The following is a 26,963-nucleotide window of genomic DNA, read 5'->3' as shown; positions in this document are numbered from 1 at the left end:
ATGTCACCCACTCTGCTTACCTCCCAGTATGGAAGAGAGCGAAGCCAGATTATCCCTGAAGACTGGATGTCGCCCACTCTGCTCAACCTCTTGATCTGGAAGTGAGCAGAGCCAGATCATCCCTGAAGACATGATGTTGCCCATTCTGATCACCTCCCAATGTAGACGTGAGCAGAGTCAGATTATCCCTGAAGACATGATGTCGCCCATTCTGATCACCTCCCAATGTAGACGTGAGCAGAGTCAGATTATCCCTGAAGACATGATGTCGCCCATTCTGATCACCTCCCGATGTAGAAGTGAGCGGAGCCAGATTATCCATGAAGGCTTGATGTCGCCCATTCTGATCACCTCCCAATGTAGACGTGAGCAGAGTCAGATTATCCCTGAAGACATGATGTCGCCCATTCTGATCACCTCCCAATGTAGACGTGAGCAGAGTCAGATTATCCCTGAAGACATGTTGTCGCCCATTCTGATCACCTCCCAATGTAGACGTGAGCAGAGTCAGATTATCCCTGAAGACATGATGTCGCCCATTCTGATCACCTCCCAATGTAGACGTGAGCAGAGTCAGATTATCCCTGAAGACATGATGTCGCCCATTCTGATCACCTCCCGATGTAGAAGTGAGCGGAGCCAGATTATCCATGAAGGCTTGATGTCGCCCATTCTGATCACCTCCCAATGTAGACGTGAGCAGAGTCAGATTATCCCTGAAGACATGATGTCGCCCATTCTGATCACCTCCCAATGTAGACGTGAGCAGAGTCAGATTATCCCTGAAGACATGTTGTCGCCCATTCTGATCACCTCCCAATGTAGACATGAGCAGAGTCAGATTATCCCTGAAGACATGATGTCGCCCATTCTGATCACCTCCCAATGTAGACGTGAGCAGAGTCAGATTATCCCTGAAGACATGATGTCGCCCATTCTGATCACCTCCCGATGTAGAAGTGAGCGGAGCCAGATTATCCATGAAGGCTTGATGTAGCCCACTCTGCTCAACCTCTTGATCTGGAAGTGAGCAGAGCCAGATCATCCCTGAAGACATGATGTCGTCCATTCTGATCACCTCCCAATGTAGAAGTGAGCGGAGCTGGATTATCCTTTTAAAAATAAAAATCCATTCCATGCAATTGAATTGGATTTTTCCAAGCCCCATTTTGATGAACGGCACAGTAGCAAAAATTTCTGCAACATATCTAGTAGTACTGATATTTTTTTATGTGGCACACTGACCTTTGGGCCCCTTCAGCCAACATAACCTGGGTGTGAAAACTCTTCAGCTGGCTGAGTTTCATGGTCTTTTATATGGACCTTTATTTCTAAATCAGCCCAGAGTCTCCTGATCCAAGCTATAACAGCCTCATATATGGCTATAAGGCTGGTAGTTAGGGGCTGGAGACCCATGGCAGTCCAGATTTTGAGGTCCGTACACGGACCGTGAAACTTGGAGATGTGATGCCAACCTAAGTCAGTCTTTTGATGCTTTCATGACTATTATGACTAATATACAAGAGAAATCACCCGTATACACTGCTCAAAAAATAATGGGAACACTCAAACAACAGAATATAACTCCAAGTAAATCAAACTTCTGTGAAATCAAACTGTCCACTTAGGAAGCAACAGTGATTGACAATCAATTTCACATGCTGTTGTGCAAATGGAATAGATAATAGATGGAAATTATTGGCAATTATCAAGACACACTCAATAAAGGAGTGGTTCTGCAGGTGGGGACCACAGACCACATCTCAGTACCAATGCTTTCTGGCTGATGTTTTGGTCACTTTTGAATGTTGGTTGTGCTTTCACACTCGTGGTAGCATGAGACGGACTCTACAACCCACAGAAGTTGCTCAGGTAGTGCAGCTCATCCAGGATGGCACATCAATGCGAGCTGTGGCAAGAAAGTTTGCTGTATCTGTCACCGTAGTGTCCAGAGGCTGGAGGCGCTACCAGGAGACAGGCCAGTACACCAGGAGACGTGGAGTGGGCCGTAGGAGGGCAACAACCCAGCAGCCGGACCGCTACCTCCGCCTTTGTGCAAGGAGGAACAGGAGGAGCACTGCTAGAGCCCTGCAAAATTACTTCCAGCAGGCCACAAATGTGCATGTGTCTGCACAAACGGTTAGAAACTGACTCCATGAGGGTGGTATGAGGGCCCGACGTCCACAGATGGGGGTTGTGCTCACAGCCCAACACCGTGCAGGACGCTTGCCATTTGCCACAGAACACCAGGATTGGCAAAGTCGCCACTGGTGCCCTGTGCTCTTCACAGATGAAAGCAGGTTCACACTGAGCTCATGTGACAGACGTGAGAGTCTGGAGACGCCGTGGACAGCGATCTGCTGCCTGCAACATCCTTGAGCTTGACTGGTTTGGCAGTGGGTCAGTAATGGTGTGGGGTGGCATTTCTTTGGAGGGCCGCACAGCCCTCCATGTGCTCGCCAGAGGTAGCCTGACTGCCATTAGGTACTGAGATGAGATCCTCAGACCTCTTGTGAGACCATATGCTGGTGCGGTTGGCCCTGGGTTCCTCCTAATGCAGGACAATGCCAGACCTCATGTGGCTGGAGTGTGTCAGCAGTTCCTGCAAGATGAAGGCATTGAAGCTATGGACTGGCCCGCCCGTTCCCCAGACCTGAATCCGATTGAGCACATCTGGGACATCATGTCTCGCTCCATCCACCAGCGTCACGTTGCACCACAGACTGTCCAGGAGTTGGCGGATGCTTTAGTCCAGGTCTGGGAGGAGATCCCAGAGGAGACCATCCACAACCTCATCAGGAGCATGCCCAGGCGTTGTAGGGAGGTCATACAGGCACGTGGAGGCCACACACAATACTGAGCCTCATTTTGACTTGTTTTAAGGACATTACATCAAAGTTGGATCAGCCTGTAGTGTGTTTTTCCACTTTAATTTTGGGGGTGTCTCCAAATCCAGGCCTCCATTGGTTAATAAATTTGATTTCCATTGATGATTTTTGTGTGATTTTGTTGTCAACACATTCAGCTTTGAACAGAACAAAGTATTCAATGAGAATATTTCATTCATTCAGATCTAGGATGTGTTATTTGAGTGTTCCCTTTATTTTATTTGAGCAGTGTACTAAGGTAACAATACTTAGATTGAATCCAAACTCCCTAGATCCGAAAATCCTTGCCTAAAGTTTTACAGACAGAAGACTGGACCACCAGAGTATCACAGAATCCTCAGGTGGGCCTTGGTTCTGATACATAATGGACTGACTGATTTCTCAGGTTCCTTTAGACTTTATTTAATACGTAATAAAATAAAAGCATAAAAATAATATACAATAGTAAAAAAGTACAAAAATAATATATGAATAGTAAAAAAAATAAAGCAATTAAGAAAAAAAAGGAAATTGCTAAATCTGGTGAGTTCTACTCAAGTCTCAGTGCCTCCCACATCAGAATACAGACAAGATCAATTCATAGAAAACTGCTGACAATAAATAATACAATTTGCATAGCAATGTGTTCCGCGGGCGCAATCAGGAACTCAACACAATGTTCTGCTTTTAAGATTCCTAGAATCCTTCACCCCTTCTGTAAGACAAGAGTTACGAAATTCTGAGGACGGATTAATATAATCAATCACATCCCTACATGTATACATTGAAATCTACACACATAGGTGTTCACAAGGAGTGGAGGCTATAGGGACACACCTTGCGAACCTATCGCAGATTTAATTTTATGCTTATCGTATTTCTCATCTTTGAACCTCCTGAGAATAGGACAAAATCAAAAAAGAACATGTATGGTAATCCGACCATAAAAGTCTGACTCTTCAAAAGACTTATGACACAAAAACTTTGAATCCCACCAAAAATCTTTAGGAAATTTCAACACCAAAAATTTTCTATGCTTCCAACACCTTCAAGAATTTTTTGACACGTCTAAGAACCTCACTCAGCCTACTCGTGTAAGAATTTTCAGTTCCTCCAAAAACCTTAAAATCTCAATGAACGTCTGGCACTTTTAAAATATTTATGATAACTCTAAGAACTTTGAACCCCACCAAGAAACTCCAGTGCTTCTAAGAACCTCTAGCCAATTTCTCATTCCAATGAACCTTAAAAACTTACAAAAATCTCCAATACTTGAAAGGATCTCCAATACAAATAACTTTCTGCACCTCCTAGATCCTCTAGTTCTTCCGTTAATCTCAAACAACCTGAGAACCTTCAACATTTCAAAGAACCCCTGACAATTCCTGCAATCTCAATCAACATGAAGAAATTCTGATGGCACCAAGACCCTTGAAGATATCTAAGAACCTCAAACACTTCCAAAATTCAAAGACACTTCAAAAAGCCATACCAATTAGCTGGTTGTCAGCCGAATTATGCTTTGCCCAAATGCCATATTGGACGTCTCTCCCATACACAGGAGAGCTCTTTTGGCTAAACGCTCCTGTGTGCTTTATGAGTAAGCAGTCTACAGACATCTGAAAATAGGATGTGCCCAATTGACATCTCTGCCGATGATCAGTTAGCTGCCCTCCCCCATTCACACCAGAGTATATTGACTGGTTTGACCGACATTAGTCTAATCTGTATGGGGGCCTTAAGTTCAAGAATTCATAAGGAGCTTCATCTGAATCCATGAAAAACAGGATTCAGATAAAACCCTCTGTGGGAACCATGAAGTACAATTAGGCAAACATAGTCCAAAGTCTGAAACTTTGGACTCCATTTGTCCTCCTTTACTGCAGTGTCCTTGTTTTTAGTTGGTCCCAATAGTCTTCTATTATTGTACCAGTGTGCCCGGCTTAAAAGATAGACACCACCTGAATCCCGTTTTTCAGGGATTCGAACAGAACTCCCTTCGGAATTCAGAGCAAAAAGCCGAAACACAATGTACACCCAGGCCTTTGTGTGATAACTTTGGTGCAATGACTCCTTAGAATCTTTTGTCTATGCTTCATGTCTTTTCATCATCTCCCACCTTAACTACTGCAATATTCTCCTCTGTGGCCTCTGAATTAACATTCTCGCACGTCTCCACTCAATCCTTAACTTTGCTGTCTGATTAATATACCTCTTCCCTCACTGCTCCTCTGCCTTTCCGCTCTGCCGATCTTTTCATTGTCTCCCAATTTTTCCACTGGATACAGTTTAAACTACTCACATTGGAACTACAAATCTGTCCACAATCTGTCTCCTCTATATATCTATGAACTAATCTCCTGATCTCTTCCTATACGTAATCTCTTGTCCTCATAAAACCTTCTTCTTCTCTCCTCCACTCTTGTACATTCCTCACCCAATTGCCTTCAAGACTTCTCTCGAGTATCCCCTGTCCTCTGGAATTCTGTTCCCCAACATATCCAATTGTCTCCAAAATTCCTTGAGACGGAACTTGAAAACCCATCTCTTCAAGAAAGCTACAGCCTGCAATAACCGACCTTACCACCATCGGAGCTGCCGCTACCCCCCAACCTACTGTCTTTTTCCCCATTATCATGTAGAATATAAGCCCCCCGAGGGCAGGGTCCTCTTCCCTCTGTACCAGTCTGTCATTGTAATTTTGTTAATTGTAATTTATATTTGTATGTAACTCCTTCTCATGTACAGCACCATCAATGGTGCTCTAAAAATAAATATTAATAAAACTGTTCTTTAAACCAATATTTTATATTTTCTCAGGCTTTCCTTTTGAAAAAAAAATAATTATCCACAGTGGCATTGTTTATTGCTTCCCATTGTTTTCATTTCTGTTGAATACTGCATACTTTTGCAATGACCATGAAATGAGACAATTTGTGTCATTTATATAGATAAATACCACTTTTTAACACTGTCACCTTGACAGGTTCTCTACTCGTACTGTTGTCTTTTTTTATGCTTTCTTTTGCTTTCAAAAAAAAAAACAACTTGCTGAATATTTTTGACACCTTTTGTTAAAAGCCTCCAGCTGGAGCGGCTCATACCTGTGCAATGATCTTCTCCATTGACTTGTTACATGACTGAGCTTAGTGTTATCTACATGACAGTGAGAGTGACAGAGCTAAAAGGGGAGTAGCTGAAGCTCCGGTGTAGCCCACAGGTATAAGGTGTGTCTCCACCTAGATAAAGCAGTTTATAGGGCTGTCACTTCCCTGCTGATCCCAGCTCCGTTGTCTCTGTACTGGAAGAGGATTTTTCACAGTTAATGGGACTACTGGGATGAAGTGAAAGTTCTACTCGAGCAGTGATGGCGAGGATCTGCTGAACGTTTATTCCTAAGAGAATCCTTCAAGAAAGTTGGTAGACACCTTGGAAGAATCCTCAGAAGTCATCTTCTTCACCAGTAAATATGAATAGGTCAAAGGCAGTGGGGAAAATCAAGAAAAGACTTGAAGAAGCCAAGAACAAGTGGGCAAGGCTGAGCAAGCCAGAGTTCTGCCACAATGAGAGCGCCAGGTTGGCAACGGATGCCCTCTTGGATGGTGGATCTGATGACTACCAAAAGGTCCTTGCAGAAGAAGGAGAGGTGGACTTCTTATCGAAGCAAGAGATGCAATACATTATGAACAATGTGAAGGAACCGTACTATGCCACCGAAAGCCACACAGAAAACGGCGAGAACGGGTCGGTGCAAAATGGGAACCTTTCCCACCAGTCCGAGAGTTATTACCCTATAAATTCGGACAACAGTGAGACCACCACTCCACTACACAACTGGAGTTCAGAGGAGAAACCTTACCTGAAGGACAAGTCCAGTGCCACCGTGTACTTCCAAACCGATAAGACTAATAATATCAGGGAGACCATCAGGAGGAGTATACACCGAACCGGTCAGGTAGGTATCTAGTATGGCATTGATGTCAGCATGTGTCCTGAATTAGTCATTTAACTCTTTGATTCTATACCGTTAATTACGATAACTCAACCAAAGCTGCGCAGCCGTTCTAATATAAAACCATAAACTATGTCATGTGACACCACAAACGATGTGACAAACTCAGCTCTGCTACACTTCTCAAGTTTGTCGCTGCAGTATATAACTTTCAGTTAACTAATTTCTTTAAAAATGTATTTATTTTTTATTTTGCTTATTTATAAAAAAGTTTGAAATATCAGAGCTGAATTATTCCTTCCACTCTTCTGTGGAAATCCCTCACACCCGTACGGGAAAGTACTCTGTTTTTCATCTATATTTGGTCCGTAGGTCTGGTTTTACCCTTTAATATGCTATGCATTATTCCCATATGCGAAAAAATAAAAAAATTCAAAAATTCTCCTACCCAGTAGGTTAAGTTTCCATGATCACTATTTTTTACGCTATGTATTTTTACGCTTTTTTTTTTCTCACACTGCGGAAATTGACCCGTGGTGCAATATTGAAATCCACAGCATGTCAATTCCTCTTGCGTTAAATATACGTTTTTAGACTTGAATGAGGTGAGGAAAATCCACAGATAAAAATACACATTTTCAGCAGCAGAAGCGAAGTCAAAGTGCACATAATCCACCCATGACTATCAATAAAGTTTTACCAAAACTAAATAACAGTAAGTATCCAAAAATAGCAGTTTTATTTAAAAAAAAAAAAAAAAGGATGTAAAAAAAAATTGGTGCAGAAAATCTGCAGCATCAATAACGCACCAAATACTCATCATGGGAACTTAGCCTTAAACAGTAATAATGGATAGCGCCCAGATGACACATAGATGGAGTCTGCATGGAGTCCAGTTTTTTCACGGACTTCCCAATTTCAATGGGCGATTGATCATTTACTCAGATCAAAGATGAACAATTCTCCCGATTTTTTGCAGGTACACGGATATATGATTGCCCCAATGGGTTAGTGTCCTATCCGTTAAAAATACGTGTAGAACGCCTCCGTGAAAAACAGACGTCTGACTGAGGCCCTTATTACCACATATCACTTTCCTTGGATATATATTAGCAGAGGAAGTTTCAGAGCCAACAATAATGGGAGATATATATATATTTACATACAGTGTATATGTGTATGATGTGTAAAGCTTAATGACAAACTCAGCTCTGCTACCTCATTTCTCATTTTCATTGAACCCATTGGAGTTGCATTATTTAATACAGATAAGTCGACCTGCAGTCCTATGTAAGACCACATGGAACCTTTTATAATATAATATAACTTCTGCTTAATGACAATCTAAGTCTAAGAGCTCGTTCAGATGTTTGTTTGTATTTTTCCACGCACGAGAAAAATGGTCCAGGTTTCAACAGATTTTCATCAGTGTTTGGTCTGAGTTTCATCAGTTTTTCTTGGGTGAGTAAAAAAAGGTTTCTCCACCTTTTACTTTTTTCTACCGAGCAATCTGTGAAAAACGAACAGATTTCTTCCGTGTGCCGTCAGATTTTTTCCAAAATAGACCCATAGACTTGCATTGCCGATTTTGATCTGACCCTCGGATCAACATCAGACACGTCGCCGCTATTTTGTGTGGACCACTCAGTCCGCAAAAAAAAAAATCAGACATGTGAACAGCCCCGTAGACTATAATAGGTACGGGTTCTATCTGTGAAAAACGGACATCTGAATGAGCTCTTAGGAGGGTGGAAAAATGTAGCCGGAACTGTACCCGAACTTAAACCAGAACCCGGACCCCATTGAAAACAATAAAGACCCGGATTTTGGAGCAGGAAAATTCTCTCTTTCGTCCCCGGAACTCTGAACATTAAAATGGACTTCCAGTAGATATCTGTGTTCAGAGTTTAGCTCCGGACACTTATGTCCGGTACGAACCTCAAACTTTTAAATTCATATTCGCTCAACTTTAACTATTAACATCAGTGATGTAGAAACAACCACGTTTCTACAAATTCCACAGGGAGCGCTGGGTGACAACCCCTCTGGTAGCTACAACAGTGACTATATTGGTTGTCGGACAGCTTTCCTAGAAACAGACTCATAAAAGGTTGAGGATATGATAAAATTCATGACACAAGACTTTCTCGTTGGAGCGTCAGCCACAATAACTCCTCCGCCCGGCAGGGACACGCCATTAACTAATTAACATAAGGTCACTAAAATGTATAGGTCAATGCCATAAGTGTGGGGTAAAGCTGGAGAACAGGTCCCTACAGGATGGTTATGTGATCCGGATAAATCATCGCACAGACTGAAGGTCAGCTCCGCAGTAACCACCTCCTGCCCCCCGGGGTACACCGCCCTACAACTCAGGGGTAATAATAATGATCTTGACGGTTTCCATTGAGTGATAAGATCATATACAGAGAGATGAAAGTCAACCTTGAGTGACCCAAGATCCAGAACCAGTCCTGTCACCCCGGCTCTATCACTTGTTAAGTTGAAGGTGATGGATATACAACTTTTCCCACCGCAGAGCTGAATTTAACTCTTCATAGTCGCATTACTTGCACTTTGTGACAACTATCTTTATTAAAAAGGGCAACTCCGTTCTCAACCACAATTTGCACACAAGTAAAATTAACATAAAATGCAGAGTAATTTTATAATTTCTTTGCTAGTTGTGTCCCGCTTGGTTCACAGCTAAAGCTAAATTCAGACAGCAGTGCATTGTGGGAGCCCAGATAATAGACAATGCATGACTTAAAAGGGAACTGTCACTAGGTTAAAAGTGGCCAGTATTTGCTCTTATTTTATTCAGGCTGTTCCCCTGAGTATTCTATTTTTTGTCTTTTTTTTTAATCCGCAACACGGTTCCAGAGATATGGGCCTTTTTATTTATTGCTAATTATTATGGTCATTAGCAAGGAGGGGTGTCTCAAAGGATTCTCGGGGGGGGGCGTGTCTTTAGGCTGCTCTGCATAATTACCTTGTGAGCACCGCCCCCCGGTAAAGACCATAAAAAATAGCATTAAATAAAGAGGCCCATATCTCTGGAACCGTATGACGGATTTAAAAAAAAAACCATAAAATAGAATCCACAGGGGAGGAGTGGAAATAACATACGATGAATAATAGACACTTTTGACCTGGTGACAGGTTCTCTTTAAGGCCACTTAGGATTCCTGTATGGGAGCTTGGTGGGTGGTCAACTGACATATATTCATTAGGCAACTTTTCCCCCACCTGGCACTGATAATCCCTTCACTCCTCGGGAGGCAGCGTTGCACATTGACATTGTTTGCTGTACATCCTTGAGGATTAACATCTTTGCTTTTGTTCATAGACCTGAAATGAATTGTTGCATAAAAACTGCATTAAAGGGATTAAAAACCCACTTTCATGTGCCTGTGACGCCTCTTCTCGGAAGCCCTTTATATACCCTGGGAGATGGGGGACTCGGAGTCGTGTCCTGTGATGGAGAGATGGGATGCAGCCGTGGCCCGGACCCGACCCGTGCTCAGGGCTGTCACATTAAAAAGGATGGTGTGGGCTTATCCGGGTTGAGTGGCTGATTTACGACTACGCCACCTGTGGCACCTGGTGAAGGCTACCAGCGCCGCTGCAGTCCGCTGAGGCATGGTGTTATGGCGGCCAGAGTTATTACTACTCCCCACAGGCGGAGCAAGGCCTCAGGGCAGAGGGACAGGAGGATGGGGGTAGTAGTAGAGGAGATCGGGCGCCGCGTCGTGCGGTGTAGCGCAGAATAAACAGTCCGGAGGCCATAGGGGTGAACTTCCAAGGCTTTATTCACTTTAGAGGTGGCAGAAAGAAGGCGACTCCCTGCTCCCCGCGGAGTCCTGCGGTCACCAGGGACGAGGGTCCTACAACCTCCGAGTAAGTCCAGTGTTATATCAGGACCCTGCAACAGAGTGTTCCTGAACTACAGACTGGGTCCTTTCCTGTCCGTGTGTGCGCGAATAGGCCGGGTCTCCCTCTGAGCTCCTCTCAGAACAAGGGCACAGGTGGCAGCTCCGCTCCGTCCGATACCCGGTGGGATCCGCAGGGCCTACCGGGCTTTCCCGACCAGGACATGGAGTAGCAAGGTCGGGTGTCGGGGGCCGGTACCCCTCTTGCAGCCGGACTCCCTCTGAATACATCAGCATGGCAAGGACAGGTGGCGTACACCGCTCCGTCTGCATCCTGCCTGGGATCAATTTGCTGTGGAGGCACACTCTTAAGCTCCGGGCCTTCTTGGTCGTGGTCCTTGACCAGGTTGAGACATTCCTCGTCTGCTACCTTCCCCTCATCCCAAGGCCGGGGTACAAGGGCTGTGTCCCCATCCCCTGCAGGTCCACACAGGATCCACTTTCAGGGTAGGAGATCACAGTACATGACAGCCAGGCAAGTTGACTAACCAGGACCGTCAAAGAACTAAACTACAAGAACCCAGAACCAAGATGGCTTTTTATTAAATATGAAATTTAAAGTGTAACTATCTTGTAAATCCTCCACCCTCACCCACTAACTGGTTCCCATCACTCTTGGTTCCCCAGTCTCCCTGTAACCAGGGGAGCAGCACCTAGTGCATTCTAGCCCCCTCTGGTGGAGAAATGTGTTGGATGCAAAGGTTGGGTCCCGACCATCACGCTGTTCTTACCTCAGAGGAAGAACACTACACTCCATTAGAGAAGTGCAGCATCCCTGTGGCGGTCGAACCCTCAGGGGCGCCACATGCCCTATTGGGGAAGTCTGAGTTAATAGAGCGTGGGGGTATCGTGTGTTCCAGACCCTCATTTATTGGCCCGAGTAGAAAACGGTTAAAAAGAGTGTTTCTCACTCTGGGGATCCCATCCTGTCCTGTATTACACATACAAACCATTGATATGAATGGGCCTGATGTAATACTTAATTTCTCCTGTTGGGGCACTGCAGGAAAACTGAACACTTACTGTCAGTGTACCTTCCAGATCACAGCAGGATTTTATGATATTAACAAATTGTCATGGGACCATTCTTCAAGTATAGATTGCCCAAAGTGAGGACACACCATTTATTAAAGGGAGTATTGAGCTGTTAAGGTCAAGTCTTACCCAGTAAGACCTGCTCTAATGGATTACTATGGGGAGTCCCAGGATGGAGTAACCCCTCTATAACATCCATGTGCCCAATTGCATATATCCCTACCATATAAAGATCATTCTATACTAAAAGTTTCGATAATGTCAACCAAACCCACCAATTTGGGCAGGACTGGCTGACCCTCCTGACTCTCCCCCAATATCCTCTGAATTCTAACACCCAATCTTTTTCTTCTCCAGGGAGATAATCTGATGCCAAAGAAGTCTGGCAGCAGCTTTCTTCTCTCTCCCATGGAAAACGTTCATGAATATGGTGGAGTTGGAAGAGATAGATAGTGGTCAAAAAAGAGTTCAGTTGACAGCTACCTTTGGTCACCTTTAGGCTCCCTTCACATGCCAGAAGCAGAATCCATAAAGCATGTTTGTTGAGAACGAACAGCCATCAAAATTGCAGTAAAAGAGGTCTTCTAGTAGGATGACCTTCTTGACTAAGAGGACATAAAGGAGATAATGGATTGGATAGTCTTCTCAAATTTGTGGTCTTTTGTTGGGAATTTTGGGTATCTCGAAGTCTTCAGGTAGTCTGCTGTTCTACGTTACTTGACACTAATGATATCATGTGATTTGCGCTTGATTTTAGCTATGGAAATCACCAACCTCATCCTTTATTACATGAATGGCAATACCTATGGTCGTATTTATATAAATGGATGGTCTGGGTCAGAGCAAGAGACAATCTTTCTTTGCGTCTCTCTCCTCTCCCTTATAGATGGGACTTTTAAGTTAGCCCCTTTATGATGTCCATACACTTTATAAGGTTTATGGAAAGGGATTGTTCTTATGAGGGTCTATCATATGGACGACAAGTGACCACAGAGCATTTACTGTTCATGTAATTCTCTACTTTTCAGTTAATCCTCCCTACACTTCATAGATGGTGGGAGCAGCCATTAAAGTGCCCATATGGGCTGTCACATCCCATGTCTCCACTGAAGGGGACTCCAGTGCCCATGATATTCTTGTCACCCAAAACTTTGATCCTAAAACTAGAAAAGCTATGGGAAATTGTCCATCAGTGTTAATTTAGGACTGTATGATTCTATTATTCTATGAGGGTGTTGACATTAAATGGGGAATCTGACTTCCACATGGCCGCAGTAAGCAAGTAACAAAGCAAACATCCAACCCCAAACATGTACTGTATGACGGATGAATGTACGAATGCAGCATGCGTAATGACACTGTAGCCAGAATGAATGTATGACGCTCGTGCAAAGTGAAAGAGAGGAAAACAAACCATAGTAGCGCCGATGGAAATGTATTCCAGGCCGTCAGTATTATACAACGAGATCATGTGCATGCTAAAACCTGTTTATCCTGACCCCATTGCTACTGGATGATGAGAACATGTGTGAGACTTTACTTTCCTGCATTCTTAAGCTATTCAATCAGCCAACAATTATATGTCCCGAGTCCCCCATGCACATGAGTGGTCTTCTCGGACAAGCGTTCATGTGTTTCAACGTTGGCAGACGAGGAAGCTGCTACCAAACACTTTTGGCAGAGGCTAATCTCTCTTGAAAATAAAAGGATCAAATGTTGAAATTCCAACAAGAGTTAGGAGACCCCCATACACTTTAGATGCTCAGTTGGTCCCATGCAAATTGGTGCCTTTGGATGACTTTTATGTCGTATATATGGGGGCATGCCAAAAGGTGGAGAGGTCATAGAAAGGCACAAGCAAAAATTTAAAAAGACCCTCTGACCTGGATGCCAACATCCAGTACCATAATGTTGGATCCATTTCGACTTGCTTGTTTGTTTCCTTTTCTATGTACCCGACTGAACATTTTATTGTAAAATGACTCTCCTGCAAGATCCAAGAGGCTCCCGGAAAAAGGAGTCACCTCCGGACTTCTGGAGGAGTTGGCAAATCTTCTAGGCAGCAAAAAAGACTCCTGCAAAGCAATACTCCATCAACCTTTTGTTTTATTATTGCCGTGATGCCTAATCTAGGGGCGCATTCAGACTGCTGGAAATAGGAGTGGAAGGTGTGGGCCTTAAAAAAAAACATTTAAGAACAAGCTCAATAACTGCTAAAAAAGTATTTACAGAGAACATTAACAAAATATGTCAGGAAACGTTAATAAAACGATAACATAAAAGCTGCAGAATAAAAAAAAAAACACCAGCATTTCCTAAAACTGTCTCCAGTTCAAAACCTCATTATTTTTTATCACCAGAAAAAAAACGTAGTGTGAACATATCCTGAAAAAGTACTGGACTGATTGATCAGCTCCAAATGGGGTTGACTTCTGCTGGACGTTTAGGGTCCATTAGAGCATGAGAGCCACTAACGGGCCAGTTAAGATTAATGACTTCTGAACCTGTTGATTTCGGCAGGACCGGCCCGACCATCTAGTGTGAACGGAGGCCTCACAACTCTTTCCCAATAGATATCATAGAGTAGAGAATGATCCAACATATTTCATTACAACCCCTGGTATTGAGGTGTCTTAGTCTTTTCTTCCAACACATGCAAGTTCAGTGAGACCGAATATTCATGTGAATGGGACATCGGGAGAGATAGAAGTCAACTGAATGAACGTCTGACCAAGGGTGTATCAGTGTCTTTAACCAATCAAGCTAATCAGCTTCCACACCAAGTACAAGTACCTATCACATGGCCATTGTCAGTCTGCTAATTACCCGGAGCGGTATCCTAAGCCCTCGTCAGACCAGTCGTAGGTCCTGCGTCTGTTCTTGTTCTTTGCTACAAAGGACAGCACAGAGAATGTAGGACTACCGGTAAGGCTGGCCGAAGACCAGAGGGTAACTTGAAGCTCCTGGGCCCCAATGCAAAATCAGCATCATATCCCCTCCTACCATTTATAATACTGGTGTCTTCTTTTGTTGCAAAAGGTCAACTGAAGGTGTCAGGACCCAACTGTGAACTCATAGCTACGCTATTCATAATGCACACCTCAGCTGCTGCAGAACATCATGGTACACACCTCAGCTGCTGACGAACATCATAATAAACAACTCAGCTATAGCAGAACCTCATCAGACATACCTCAGCTGCTGAAGACCACCATAATACACACATCAGCTGCTGAAGATCATCATGGCACACACCTCAGCTGCTGCAGAACATCATGGTACACACCTCAGCTGCTGCAGAATATCATAATACACCTCAGTTACTGCAGAACATCATAATACACCTCAGCTGCTGCAGAACATCAGTCAACACACCTTTGCTGTTGCAGAGCATCATAATATGTGGCGCCATGCTACGCACTGGTGCCACAGAACCCAGAAGGGTGCATGGATGGACTTCTCCACAAGAGGCCCTCACACATTCACACACCTCCACCCTACCACCTCAGACCAGCAGAGGGAGCCCGTTAGGGATATATATAGGGAGGGTGGAGCCAGGCAGCTCAGTTAGTAAGAGTGAGTGTTCAGAGACAGAGAGGAACACAGCTCAGAGTTGAGCAGAGAGCGTGCTGACGCTCAGAGAGCAGCGAAGAGGCAGCAAGCTGGCTGCTGTGCTTAGGCGAGCCAAGGCCTACAGCACGTGTGAAGGCCTAGTGAGCGCCCCGAGTGTGGCCGAAGGCGAGAGGAGAAGGAAGAAGTAGCAAGGGGGCAGAGGAGCATACCAGGCTCACCCCAATATATATACCGGACACCGGGTCCGTGCCTACAGGGACCCTTACTACCCAGTAGGAACCACTGGAACCCCTAGGTTCACCAAATGCTGATTGCAGTACCAGGGCTAGGAGTCACGGAGGCCTCAGCGTCCAGGGAGAGTGATCTCCAAAGAGAAGGCCCTACCACCAGGTCAGCAGGTGCAAGGAGAGACAGTAACCAAACTAGGCCTAGTTCCAGGCAGGCCAGAAGCTTAGAGAGTAAAGCCACGGATCAGGAGGCCCTATACCCGCTCACTGGGGAGAGTCCAGAAGTGCGCCCTTCACCTGGAGTACCCTGGACCGTGCCTGCAACATCACCAGTAAAGGTACTGAAGCTTACCCCCGTGTGAGTGTCCGTCTTTCCTCCGGGACCGTCCTGCCGTCTCTCCCCTGCACCACCATCCGTTACACCCCACGCTGCCCTGAAGCTAGCTCTACGTGTGGAGAGCCACACCATCCCTGCTGCCGTAACACCAGCTCCAGAGGACGGCTCCGCAGCGGCGGCTCCCCTTAGCCGCATTCCACAGGTGGCGTCACAAACTTACCAAATCCCATATAAATATTCCCCCTTTTTACTGACCGCCCTGGGTCACGGACCGGGCCAGCCACCGTGATATCCCCCATACCGGCATCCATAGGCCCGGCTGCCGAGTACCTCACGGCCCAGGGGGCGCGTCAAATACACCTCAGTTGCTGCAGAACCTCATAATATATCTCAGTTGCTACAGAGCCACATTATACATACCTCAGCTGCTGCAGAAACTCGTGATACACGTAAGCTGCTGCAGAACATCATACACCCCTCAGTCGCTGCAGAATATCATACAACACACCTGAGCTGCTGCAGAACATCATAATACCTCAGCTGCTGCAAAGCCTCATTACACACACCTCAGCTCTTCTGTCTGCAGCCTTCCCTCTCATATGTTACCATACAAGTCACTAATCCCATTGTCTTATTGTGTCCAGGTCATCGCTATAATGATGGATGAATTCACCGACGCTGAGATCTTCTGTGATATATTAGAAGCTGCGAACAAAAGGAACGTGTTTGTCTACTTACTCCTCGAAGCCAGCAAGTTACAGCCCTTCACGGACATGTGTGAGAAACTGCAGGTGAAAGACGTGCACCTGAAGGTACGGAGCGTCGTCTGCCATCGTTATACCGTCCTCACCCAGCGCAGCCTCCTATGTGGTCAATACTATATAGGACATTTACTGACGGAGTAAAATGGGCGATATAAATTTTGGGAGATGTAAGAGTAGGTCCAAAAGGTATTCCCTCTGCTCCCCTTCATGATAAAATAATATAGAAAGTAGGGGTGTAGATGCAGCAGTCGCACGCGGGCCCATGTTTTCTGAGAAGGCCCAAAAGGCCTAAACTTCTATATAAACTGACACCAGTTAATTTACTGACAGAAGGAAATGCCCCAAATCTGCAGCTTAGGGCTCATTCCCATGACAGTGATTTTCTCATACAGGAAAATCGATCCGAGTTTCAACAGTGTTTTTTTTTATCAAAGTTTCATCAGCGTTTGGTCAGTTTTTACTATCAGAGTCTGGTCAGAGTTTTGTCAATTTTTCTCGAATGTGAAAAAAAGGTTTCTAATGCTTCCCGTGAAAAACACAGACAGCATACGGATTGCACCAGTGTACTGTCCAATTTTTTCATTGACCCATAGACTCGCATTGGTGAGATTGATCAGAGACTCTGATGAAAATCAGACAAGTCTCCGTGCTCGGTCCAAGAAAGTCTTGGGCATGTGAACGGCCCCATAGTCGATTATAGGTACGAGTTCTATCCATGAAAATACAGATAGAACTCTTAGGCGAAAAAGTGACATCTGAATGAGGCCTTAAGTTGGCCATACATATTAGACTTATGTCGGCCTAACCTGCCAATATGGACGGATGTATGAGGGTGCCAGCCAACTGATGGTCGACTCATGAGAGATGTCTCGATTTCGGACTGCCGATTGCACTGTTCTCCCTGAGATAAGCCGCTGGCTGACATATCAGTCAGCGGATTTCTCATAGAGAACACAGGAGCGCTCGGCAGTACAAGTGCTCCAGTGTTCGGAAGGGTCGGCTGAGGTGGCTGTCGGCCAAACGATCTTTTGTCCGACAGCCATCTAATGGGCATCTAATGTGTATGGCCTGCTTTACACACATTTCTGTTTCCACTACATCTAATACGTATCTACTTCTGCCTCCATGATTGACCTCCAGATTAATCCTGTCTTCTGATACTTGCAGAACATATCCGTCAGAAGCGTTACCGGAGAAGTTTACTGTGCAAAATCGGGCAAGAAGTTTTTTGGCCAAATTCATGAAAAGTTTATTATATCTGATTGGAGGTTTGTCCTCTCCGGATCATACAGGTACGAGAAGTTCGCTTTCTATATTCTTTGTAGAGTTTGTGCGAATTGTTTTGAAGCACCTGGTCCAACGACTATGCTGCCGGTAATATGTGTTCACTGGACTGGAGCCATGAGAAACGCCTGCGACATTGTGGCATATGCGGCTCTTTTTTTGATTATCTGTGATGAACCAAGGCTAGCTAATCAAAAGAAGAGCTGTAAGAGGTGGCTCTCAGGGTTCCCGTCCAGCATCCACAGATTACTGACATGGCCAGTGGACCTGGTCCTGTGAATTGATTTGCACCAACTTTAATTCTTTGCATTTTCAGTATATTAGCTGTAGAGAAAAGACTTGCGCAAGAGACATGCGACTAAATTTATGGCACAATTGGAGCTTGAACCTATGAAAATGTAATTTAAAGTGGGTTTCCCACCTCTTCAAGTAATCGTATATGGCTAAGATACGGCATGACTTTCTGATCGGTGACTGGTGGGCATCCTCAGGTCACTGCAGATCTAAATTAATGGTAGGGTTATGTCCCCGGTGTTTGGAGTTGGGTTGTGATGTAGCTTCAGAACACTGACTGGTGAGTGTTGTCTGGTCGTGGTGGTTGTGAAATATGGCTTTTCATGGAGTGCCACTTCCTCCTCGCCTCTGTGAAGTGACAGCACACCTGGTGCAGACAACGGGGCAGATGGCGGCACATGGACCCCATGTCAATTCAGACCTCAATCAATCTCTAGTCCCAAAAAAAAGCAAATATGGTATCTTGATATTTTTAAGACTGGTCGCCAATACTACATCTTGAACAATTTCTGAAAATAAGCGAAAAACAGAAATCTTCAACTCTCCTGCGTTACAAAATAGGAGTTTGAGGAGTAGATATGGCGGGTGTAGTGGTGGGAAAAGTAAGCAGGGTTGGGCATCCTCTGCAACCAACTAATGAGACATGGAGCCACCTGACCTGGACTTTTTTTTCCATTACTCTGACAGAAGTCTAATTATTTGAGGTTGTTTCATCTTAAATGGGTAGAATTGCAAAATGCTTGTAACAAAAGATATCAAGAACAGAGGGATTTTTTAATTCTATAGTTTACAGCTTATTGCTATGGTGACAGGCCATCTCCCAAGTGTATCAGAGGTGGTAGGTTTCCTCGGCAAGGAGTACATGATTTCCAGCTTTTTGTTATTCAGCTTGTAAGCGCTGCAGGCGCACAGTCCAGGCCTGTGACTCAGCCATGTTGCTGGCCCTGTCAATCATCATTAGCACACCACTGCCTGGCAAGCAGGAACCCGGGAGGCTGAGGAGTGGTGCACTCTTAAAGATCAATAATAAGAAAACCCCTTCAGGGTGTTTTCACACTGAGTCTCTTTACTGAGAGTTTGGAGCAGAAACGCTCCAAAATTCTTCTCAAAAACACAAAACTTCTGAAAATCTTGGAGTTTCCACTCCAAAATAATCATCAAAAAGTCTCAGTGTGAAAACAACCTTGGGTAAAAACCTGGAGGTTTTGGAGAATCGTAAAACCCCCTGAAAATACCTTTAGGATGTGTTCACACTGAGTCTTTTTGCTGAGCTTTTAGTGCGCAAGCTCTCCAAAATTCTCCTCAAAAACTCAAAACGTCTCAAAATCTTGGAGTTTCCTCTCCAAAAAAACTCATCAAATAGACTTAGTGAGACAACACCATTGGGGACACACCCTCAGGTTTTGGAGAACCTAAAAACCTCTCCAAAAACCACAAGGAGTTCAAAATCCATGAGTTTTGATTGAAGATTTGGTGTGTTTCAGCTCTGAAAACTCAAAAGAAAACCTCAACGTGAACGCACCCTTAAGTGTAATTAAAATTTCTTCGATATCTTCAAGGTCAAAAGGAGATATGTTTTTACAACTAATATGTAGATGCTCAGGTCCCATTCATTAGATTTGGCACTGGTTGGTTTATCTTCAGTTTTATCTATGGAAATCTAGATAATTTAATGCATGATAAAACACAGCCCTTTAAAAAATGTGTGAAAAGAAACATCAAAGGTCTTTTGTAATCTGGAACCAAAAGTATAAAACACCTATTATCCTGTGCAGAGTGTTGGAGAACATGTATAATTAATGAGGCTCGGTAGCTGCGAATGTGAGAACCTCGGGTCCTGGGCGTGGGCTCCGAGACGTGCCCTGTGCCCACTCACAACCTCGTGGTTACACTTTTCTCACCTGTATCCAGCCAGGATGCCAAAAAAGATCTAAGGTGGCCAAAATTTGTGCCAAAAGTGAATGTACAATAGCAAATATTTTATACCCTTAACGCATGAAATCTGCAGATCAAGTCAAGAATATGTTTCAAAAAATTCTCCATTAGGTTCTCAGATTCTCAGAAAATTTCTGATTGAAATCTGGATAAAGAGGTCTCGATTGATTATCATATTGGCACCTTTTTTCAGCTAGTTTTTTGGTGTCTTTCGCCTGTTTTTCATTTGCGTTTTATTCTTCTTTTACTTTGTGGGGTTTTTTTAGGTCTATTTTATGTGTTCACCTGTTTTGTGTTTTTTTTATGTTCATCATTGTGGGTGATGTTTGGAGTTTTCCCACCGAATCATAAATTTTAAAAAAGTCGTAATATTTTTATGCAAATGTTCTCCAGTCCCCCCGAATAATTTTATGTACATCTTTAATTTTTGTGCAAATTTTAAGATGTCTTTGTTCAAAAAGGTTAAAGACAAAAATAAAGAGCATTTTTGATTTTGTGCAAAATTCGTGAAACACGTGCACTGATTTGAAGAATTTGGTGCAAAAAAAACGTCAACAAATACCACAAGACAAAAGAAAAGTGACTTGAAACCCCTCCAAAATTGATTAATTGGGCCCAAATTGTCCACTTGATGTCAAACTATGGGGAATTGTTGGTTTTCATGCATGGTTATGTGTTCAATTTGGCTCTATATTAATAAATATTATTATATATATATATTCATATAAATATATTAATAAATTGACCCTTTATATGTCTAGAAAATTAACCCCAATATCTCATTGGTAACACTTATGGCCAAATTAGCCTACGGCTAAATGTAAAAACTGCCATGATTGGCGTAAACTGTTAACGGTTAACATTAGAAGTTAGATTAGACAGGCCGTGACTTGAATGGTGATAAATCATAGGGTGTTGGTCTCACCTGATCCTGAGAATGTACTTCTGAAAATACTCATTAGAATGAAGGTAGATAGGTGATAATTTTTTGCGACAACCCCTTTAAAAAACATATAATTGAGCTAAATCTTTTGTTTGGGATAAGGATCAAATTAAAAAGTATATATTTTTTTATTTTTGCTACTGCTCTAATATATTTTAATTTTTTTTCTCTTATCGCACTAAATTCTATATTAAAATTATATTCCCTAAGAGATTGGCCACTGCTGATGTTTAAAAGTGATGACTGAACATGTGCAGTATGTACAAGCTCTTATCTATGGAGCTTGTAAGCACTGCCCTGATGTTGTCCAGGATTACTTGAGCACACTGATAGCTCCTGATCCCAGCCTGTGAAGGAAAACTTGCCTTAGGCTATGTTCACACACTGCGTGCAGTATTTTTGCGGAAAAAAAAGCAGGTACAGCAAGATGTGAAACCCTTTTATTTTTGTGATTTTGCTAAGTTTAAACAAAAATGTCTTGGTATCCTCACATTAGCATTACTGTTAGTATTAGTACAGTTTAATAAAAATAGTGATATATGTGAAAGTAAACAATGCCCTACCAACTCAATGCCCTACCAATATGTGAACGTAAACAATGCCCTACCAACTGAATGCTGTACCAATATGGGAAGGTAAACAATGCCATACCAACTCAATGACCTACCAATATGTAAATGTAAATAATGCCCTACCAACTGAATGCTGTACCAATATGCGAAAGTAAACAATGCCAGATTCAGAAAACAGCACCACACCTATCCATAGGTTGTGTCTGGTATTGCATCTCAACTCCATAAAATAGGTGCTGACCTGCAATACCACAAACAACCTGTCTACAAGTGTGATGCTGTTTTAGAAAGAAAGCAGAATTGTTTTTAGGTCAGTTATTACGCAGCCCGTAATGTACTTTTTATTTAGAATTTTTACTGAATTTCCCCCTTTTATAAATATTTTAAAAAAATAAATAATCTGTACATTCGTTATTTGGTCAAGGCACATAACCTGCAGCTAAGTAATTTATATGAGACGTACTGGAGCCATACAGAAATGGATACTGTAATATCATATAATCATTAGAACGTGTGCCCCGGGGAGGCTCTTTAATGGATATAATAGCAGGATAGGTGTAACGTAGGTATGTCGCTGTCTCATTTAAAAAAAACTATAGAAGTTCACAGCTAATAAATTCTTAATTATGGTGTTTACTTGGAAACGCTGGAGGAGAATGTCCTATACACAGGCTTATGAGAAGTGGAGAATATTAATGAGCCGTTCTGTATCTGTACATAGAAATATAAATATATGTATATATCCTGACTTGCTGGGAAAAACACATTCAGATTCAGACCCCAGAATTTTCATAAATACAAGCGGTATCCAGCTTTCCCAAAATCCTCTGGAGTATTGCTACTTAGATCTAATAATATAGCAAATGCCAGAGAAACAACTTAGCTTCATGACACCATTTATTATAATCCTATAAAACAGGCAAAAAAAAAGCGCAGCACATAAAAACGTGCTTTTCATTCACATTTAACTCAAGTTTCGCCCAATCGGCTTCATCTGGGGCTTATCTAATAGTTAACTCTATTTGAATCAGGTAGAGAGACCCAATTTGAATAATGATATGTATAACACTCTATAAAAATGAACATTTAAAATAAAATATATCTGTTTATGATAAAGAGCAGTAAGATACAACATGATCAGTAATAAATTTTTTTTATTTTACATTGCTTCCTGTGAGATTATCGGTGTCTAACTATTTTATCTATTTTTGTTAATGGACAAGAGTGTCAATATAAAAATTGCCCAGATGGCCTTTTAGGTTGCAGAATTTTTGAGTCTTTACAGAATAATGGGATTGACCCATCGGAACAACTCTACCGATGCCCATACACATTGGATAATAGTCATCTAAAATGGCCAATTTCAACCATAATGAACGATTGTTGGCTATTTCGGAAATACAAACGATTGTTCGTTTTGACTAATGGCCAACCAACAACTGTTCAAAACACTGTTCGGGCAAGTTGGATTTATTTTTAATAAAATATTTTTTTGTCACAAAGAACCCAGCTGTTCCTATAGGGTTTATATTGCAAAGTAATGTCAAAAATGGAAAATTAGACCCCGATGTCCATACCTTAAGTTTTCTAGTCTTTGGTTTCCAGAGGTCACTTACTTTCCTCAGATTATGTTCACGTGGAGTTTTTTTTTTTTTTTTGAGGTGTTGAAAAATGTTTAGTTCAAGATAAAATCATATCAGAAAATGCTCCTTTTTTGAGAGTTTTTATTTTCGTGAAACATTTTTGAAGAATTTTTTATGCATTTTTTTCCTGAAGTGTTTTTTGCAGCCTTTTGTCACTCTTGATGTGTCAAAATTCGCCTAAAAAAAAGTGACATGCCCTTGTTTCTTTCCACCGACATTTTTTTTTTTCAACAGGAAAAATTAAAGAAAGCACAAAAAACTGAACAAACTGCAAAGGAGTATGACATAGAAATGAATATCAATAATCTAATTAATGTTGTGGATTTAAGTTGTTTTTGGAGCAGATCCACTTCTCTAAAATGCTGTCAAAATAAATCTTAAAGGGGTATTCTCTAAGGGGTATCCTTAGGATAGAGAATAACTTCCCGATCTCTGGGGGTCTGACCGTTGGGACTGATCTGGAGTACTGGGGCTCTAAAGAGCCCTCTCTTAATGGAGTGGTGGTCAATCATGCACACTGCCACGCCAGTCATTTTTACGGGAGTGCCGAAAACCAGCTGAGTGCAGCGCTTGGCTCTCTCCGGCGGTCCCATTAAGAATGAATGGAGCAGATGTGCGCTTAGCATGATCGGCCACCATGTAATTCACAGGGGGCTCTTCAGAGCTCTAGCTCTTTAGATCATTGGGGTTCCCAGTGGGCAGACCTTCACCATTTGGGAAGTAACTTCCAAACTTCCACATTCTGGAACTCTAGAGATCTCTGTAGTTACTATTGAGCCTGGAACTACGTAGACTAATGAGACCAGACCATTGTGGACCAGAAGACAGAAGAAAATTTAGGACTTGGGCTTCCGATAAAGGTCTTGAATTCTCCTATTCTTAGGCACACCAAGAATATTTCACACAGATTCTCTTAAGTCTGGTTCCATATTGATGTTATACAGCCTAAAATACGGTAGTCCGTAGGTTGTAAAAAATAACATCTCCCATCACTTCTGTCTGGCTCGGGGCTGCCTCAAGGTTGACATTACATAAACTGGCAATATATTTTTTTTACAGAACCTGCCAAATACATGGGAAGCTTGTGTGCTGCATTTCTCATTCCTAGGACGGACCTCGGGCTGTAGTTACGTTTACAAAAACTTCTTCCCTGAGAACCAATTCTTGACACTAATGAAACCACCTGTGTTAGTAACCTACCAAGGTCCTCCAGAGGGAAAGCCCGGGGGTGGGAGGGCGTTACAAAATCATAATGGTATGGACTTGTATTGGAAAGGACAGAAGATAATTAATGCTGGTTCACTACGGCCTCTATTGGCCTCTGTCCTAAAATCAGTCTGGGCAAGTACACGTTAGAACTTTGAACTTAGTTTCATCCAGACTTACAGTATGACGTATTTGTAGGGCGGGCCTGATGGTGGGTCCTGGGGAGCAGTAGTAAAATAAGTTAACTTTTTTCTAAACTTTTTTATAGCTATTGGTATTATCAAGTTTTATTTTTTAAATGATGTAATATTTTTTGTGTGTAAGTGTAAATATGTGTGTTCAAATGTATGCAGGTATGCAGGCGTATACTGTATATATAAGGCTTAGAGAAAGCATGAATCCCACACGAAGCAAACGGCTTTCAGACACTTTAGGAGGTGACCTGTGACATCACCTATCGTGAATGGCGGATCCTGTATTACCTACTGTTTATAGAGGTGTCATCAGTTATTGTAAAGGAGGAGCAAGTTCAGAGCAGAGCTACCAGGATGGTGAGCGGACTGCAAACTATGTCCTACGAGGAACAGTTAAAGGATATGGGAATGTTTAGCTTGCAAAAAAGAAGGCTAAGGCTATGTGCCCACGTTGCATTTATGAAGCAGAAAATTTCTGCTGCATAAATGCAAGTCCTCTCCCGGAAAAACGCATGCGGAATTCCGCACGCGTTTATCGCGCATTTTTCGCGCGTTTATCACGCGTTTTCCACATGCGGAATTGCCTTGCGTTTTTTATGCATTGGACAAAGGCAATTCCGCTTGCGGAAACGCAAAATTAAATGACATGCTGCGGATTTTTGAACGCGGCATAAACGCTGCGGAAAAATCCACAGCATGTGCATAGAACTTGCGGAATCCCATTGGGGAACATGGGGTGCGGATATACATGCGTTTTTCAAGCGTTTACGCTGCGGAAATTCCGCAGCATATACGCTTGAAAAATGCTACGTGGGCACACAGCCTTAGAGGAGACTTAATAGCTGTCTACAAATATCTGATGGAATGTCACAGTGTAGAGGAATCATCCTTAACTGAAAAAATACAGATTAGATATTAGAAGACACTTTTTGACAGTGAGGGTGATGAATGAGTGGAACAGGCTGCCACGAGAGGTGGTGAGTTCTCCTTCAATGGAAGTCTTCAAACAGAGGCTGGACAGACATCTGTCTGATGGTTTAGCGAATCCTGCATTGAGTCGGGGGTTGGACACGAGGACCCTGGAGGTCCCTTCCAACTCTAACATCCTAGGATTCTAGGAGGTGAGCTGTGAAATCATTTACTGTCAATGATGGATTCTGTGTAACCTACTGTATATAAAGGTGTTATCTGTCATTGTAATCCTGTCTGATGATAATGAGACTGCTGAAAATTAATCTGTAGAGAACAGGCAATATGAGTATAGTATAAAGCCTCAGGCCAGGATGAGAAGTGCAAGACTTCTAATTTTCTGTTACTATAGATATAGTATTATAAAATAATAAAAAATGATCAAATTAAAAAAATATATATATCTATATATAGATATATATCATAAAAAAAAAAAAAAACATTTTAAACAACAAGTCTTTTTATGATGACACATTTCTTTTAAATGTGCTGACCTGCAGAATAAATAAATATATACATGTATGTTCCATTTATATCGCACCATGAACGCCATAAAGGCAAACCTCCAAAATTGGAGAATTGGTGTTATTTTTTGCATCACCCACCTGCCCCCCACCAAAAAAAAAAAAAAAAGAATAGAAAAACAAAATAGTAAACTATTTGTCGCTTGTATGGACTACAAAGACAGATTTTCTTTTTGACAATTCTGCCCCCCATAACTTCGTTACCCCACTTGTCAGTCGTCGGAGCTGAGTCATGGAGAGGACTGGAGCCTGAGCAGTGGGGGAGGCTGCAGCGGAGCTGAGTGCGCACATGACAGGACATATCGCCCTGGGCTGCTCTGCCGCTGACATGTGGAAAATAACTAATGAGCTTTAGCTCTGCAGCCGGTGTCGGGCATGTGCTCAGCTCGCTGGGAAATGATTGCATGATATCTATGAAGATCGACACGCCAAGGAGCTATCACAATGAGGGAGTTCCAATCACTTGTCTGCATTTGTCTCCGGCATGACACCTTAATTACACCGTCAAAGCAACAAAAAAAAGAGCTGACTGGAGTGATGGGAAAATTAATATTATAGACCGTGAGATACTTCAAGGGAAGAGATCATGGGGAGCGTAGGAGGAGGTCCATTAACTCTGATTAGGTCCTATACGTTGACTTCAGGGCCATAACCATAGGGGGTAGGGTAGACTGGAGTTGTTCTTACATAGGTGTAGGGTATATATTACGTT

General features: G+C 42.8%; 1 protein-coding gene across 1 annotated transcript in view; it reads left to right on the top strand.

The window, feature by feature from the left end:
* Window positions 1–6,087: 6,087 nt before the first annotated feature.
* Window positions 6,088–26,963, top strand: part of FAM83A (family with sequence similarity 83 member A) — a 35,601-nt gene continuing 14,725 nt past the window's right edge. The window contains exons 1-3 of the mRNA XM_073679855.1: window positions 6,088–6,822; window positions 16,568–16,735; window positions 17,855–17,979. Of these exons, the coding sequence (XP_073535956.1) occupies window positions 6,337–6,822; window positions 16,568–16,735; window positions 17,855–17,979 (779 nt within the window). The 5' untranslated portion in view covers window positions 6,088–6,336. The remainder of the gene's footprint in view (window positions 6,823–16,567; window positions 16,736–17,854; window positions 17,980–26,963) is intronic.

This window comes from Phyllobates terribilis, unplaced genomic scaffold (assembly GCF_046119375.1).
Source record: "Phyllobates terribilis strain yellow unplaced genomic scaffold, ASM4611937v1 Scaffold_4__5_contigs__length_816908805, whole genome shotgun sequence".
In the NCBI taxonomy this organism is placed as follows: Eukaryota; Metazoa; Chordata; class Amphibia; order Anura; family Dendrobatidae; genus Phyllobates; species Phyllobates terribilis.
Note: the sequence above shows the minus strand (reverse complement) of the source record. Positions and strands in the feature narration are given on the sequence as shown.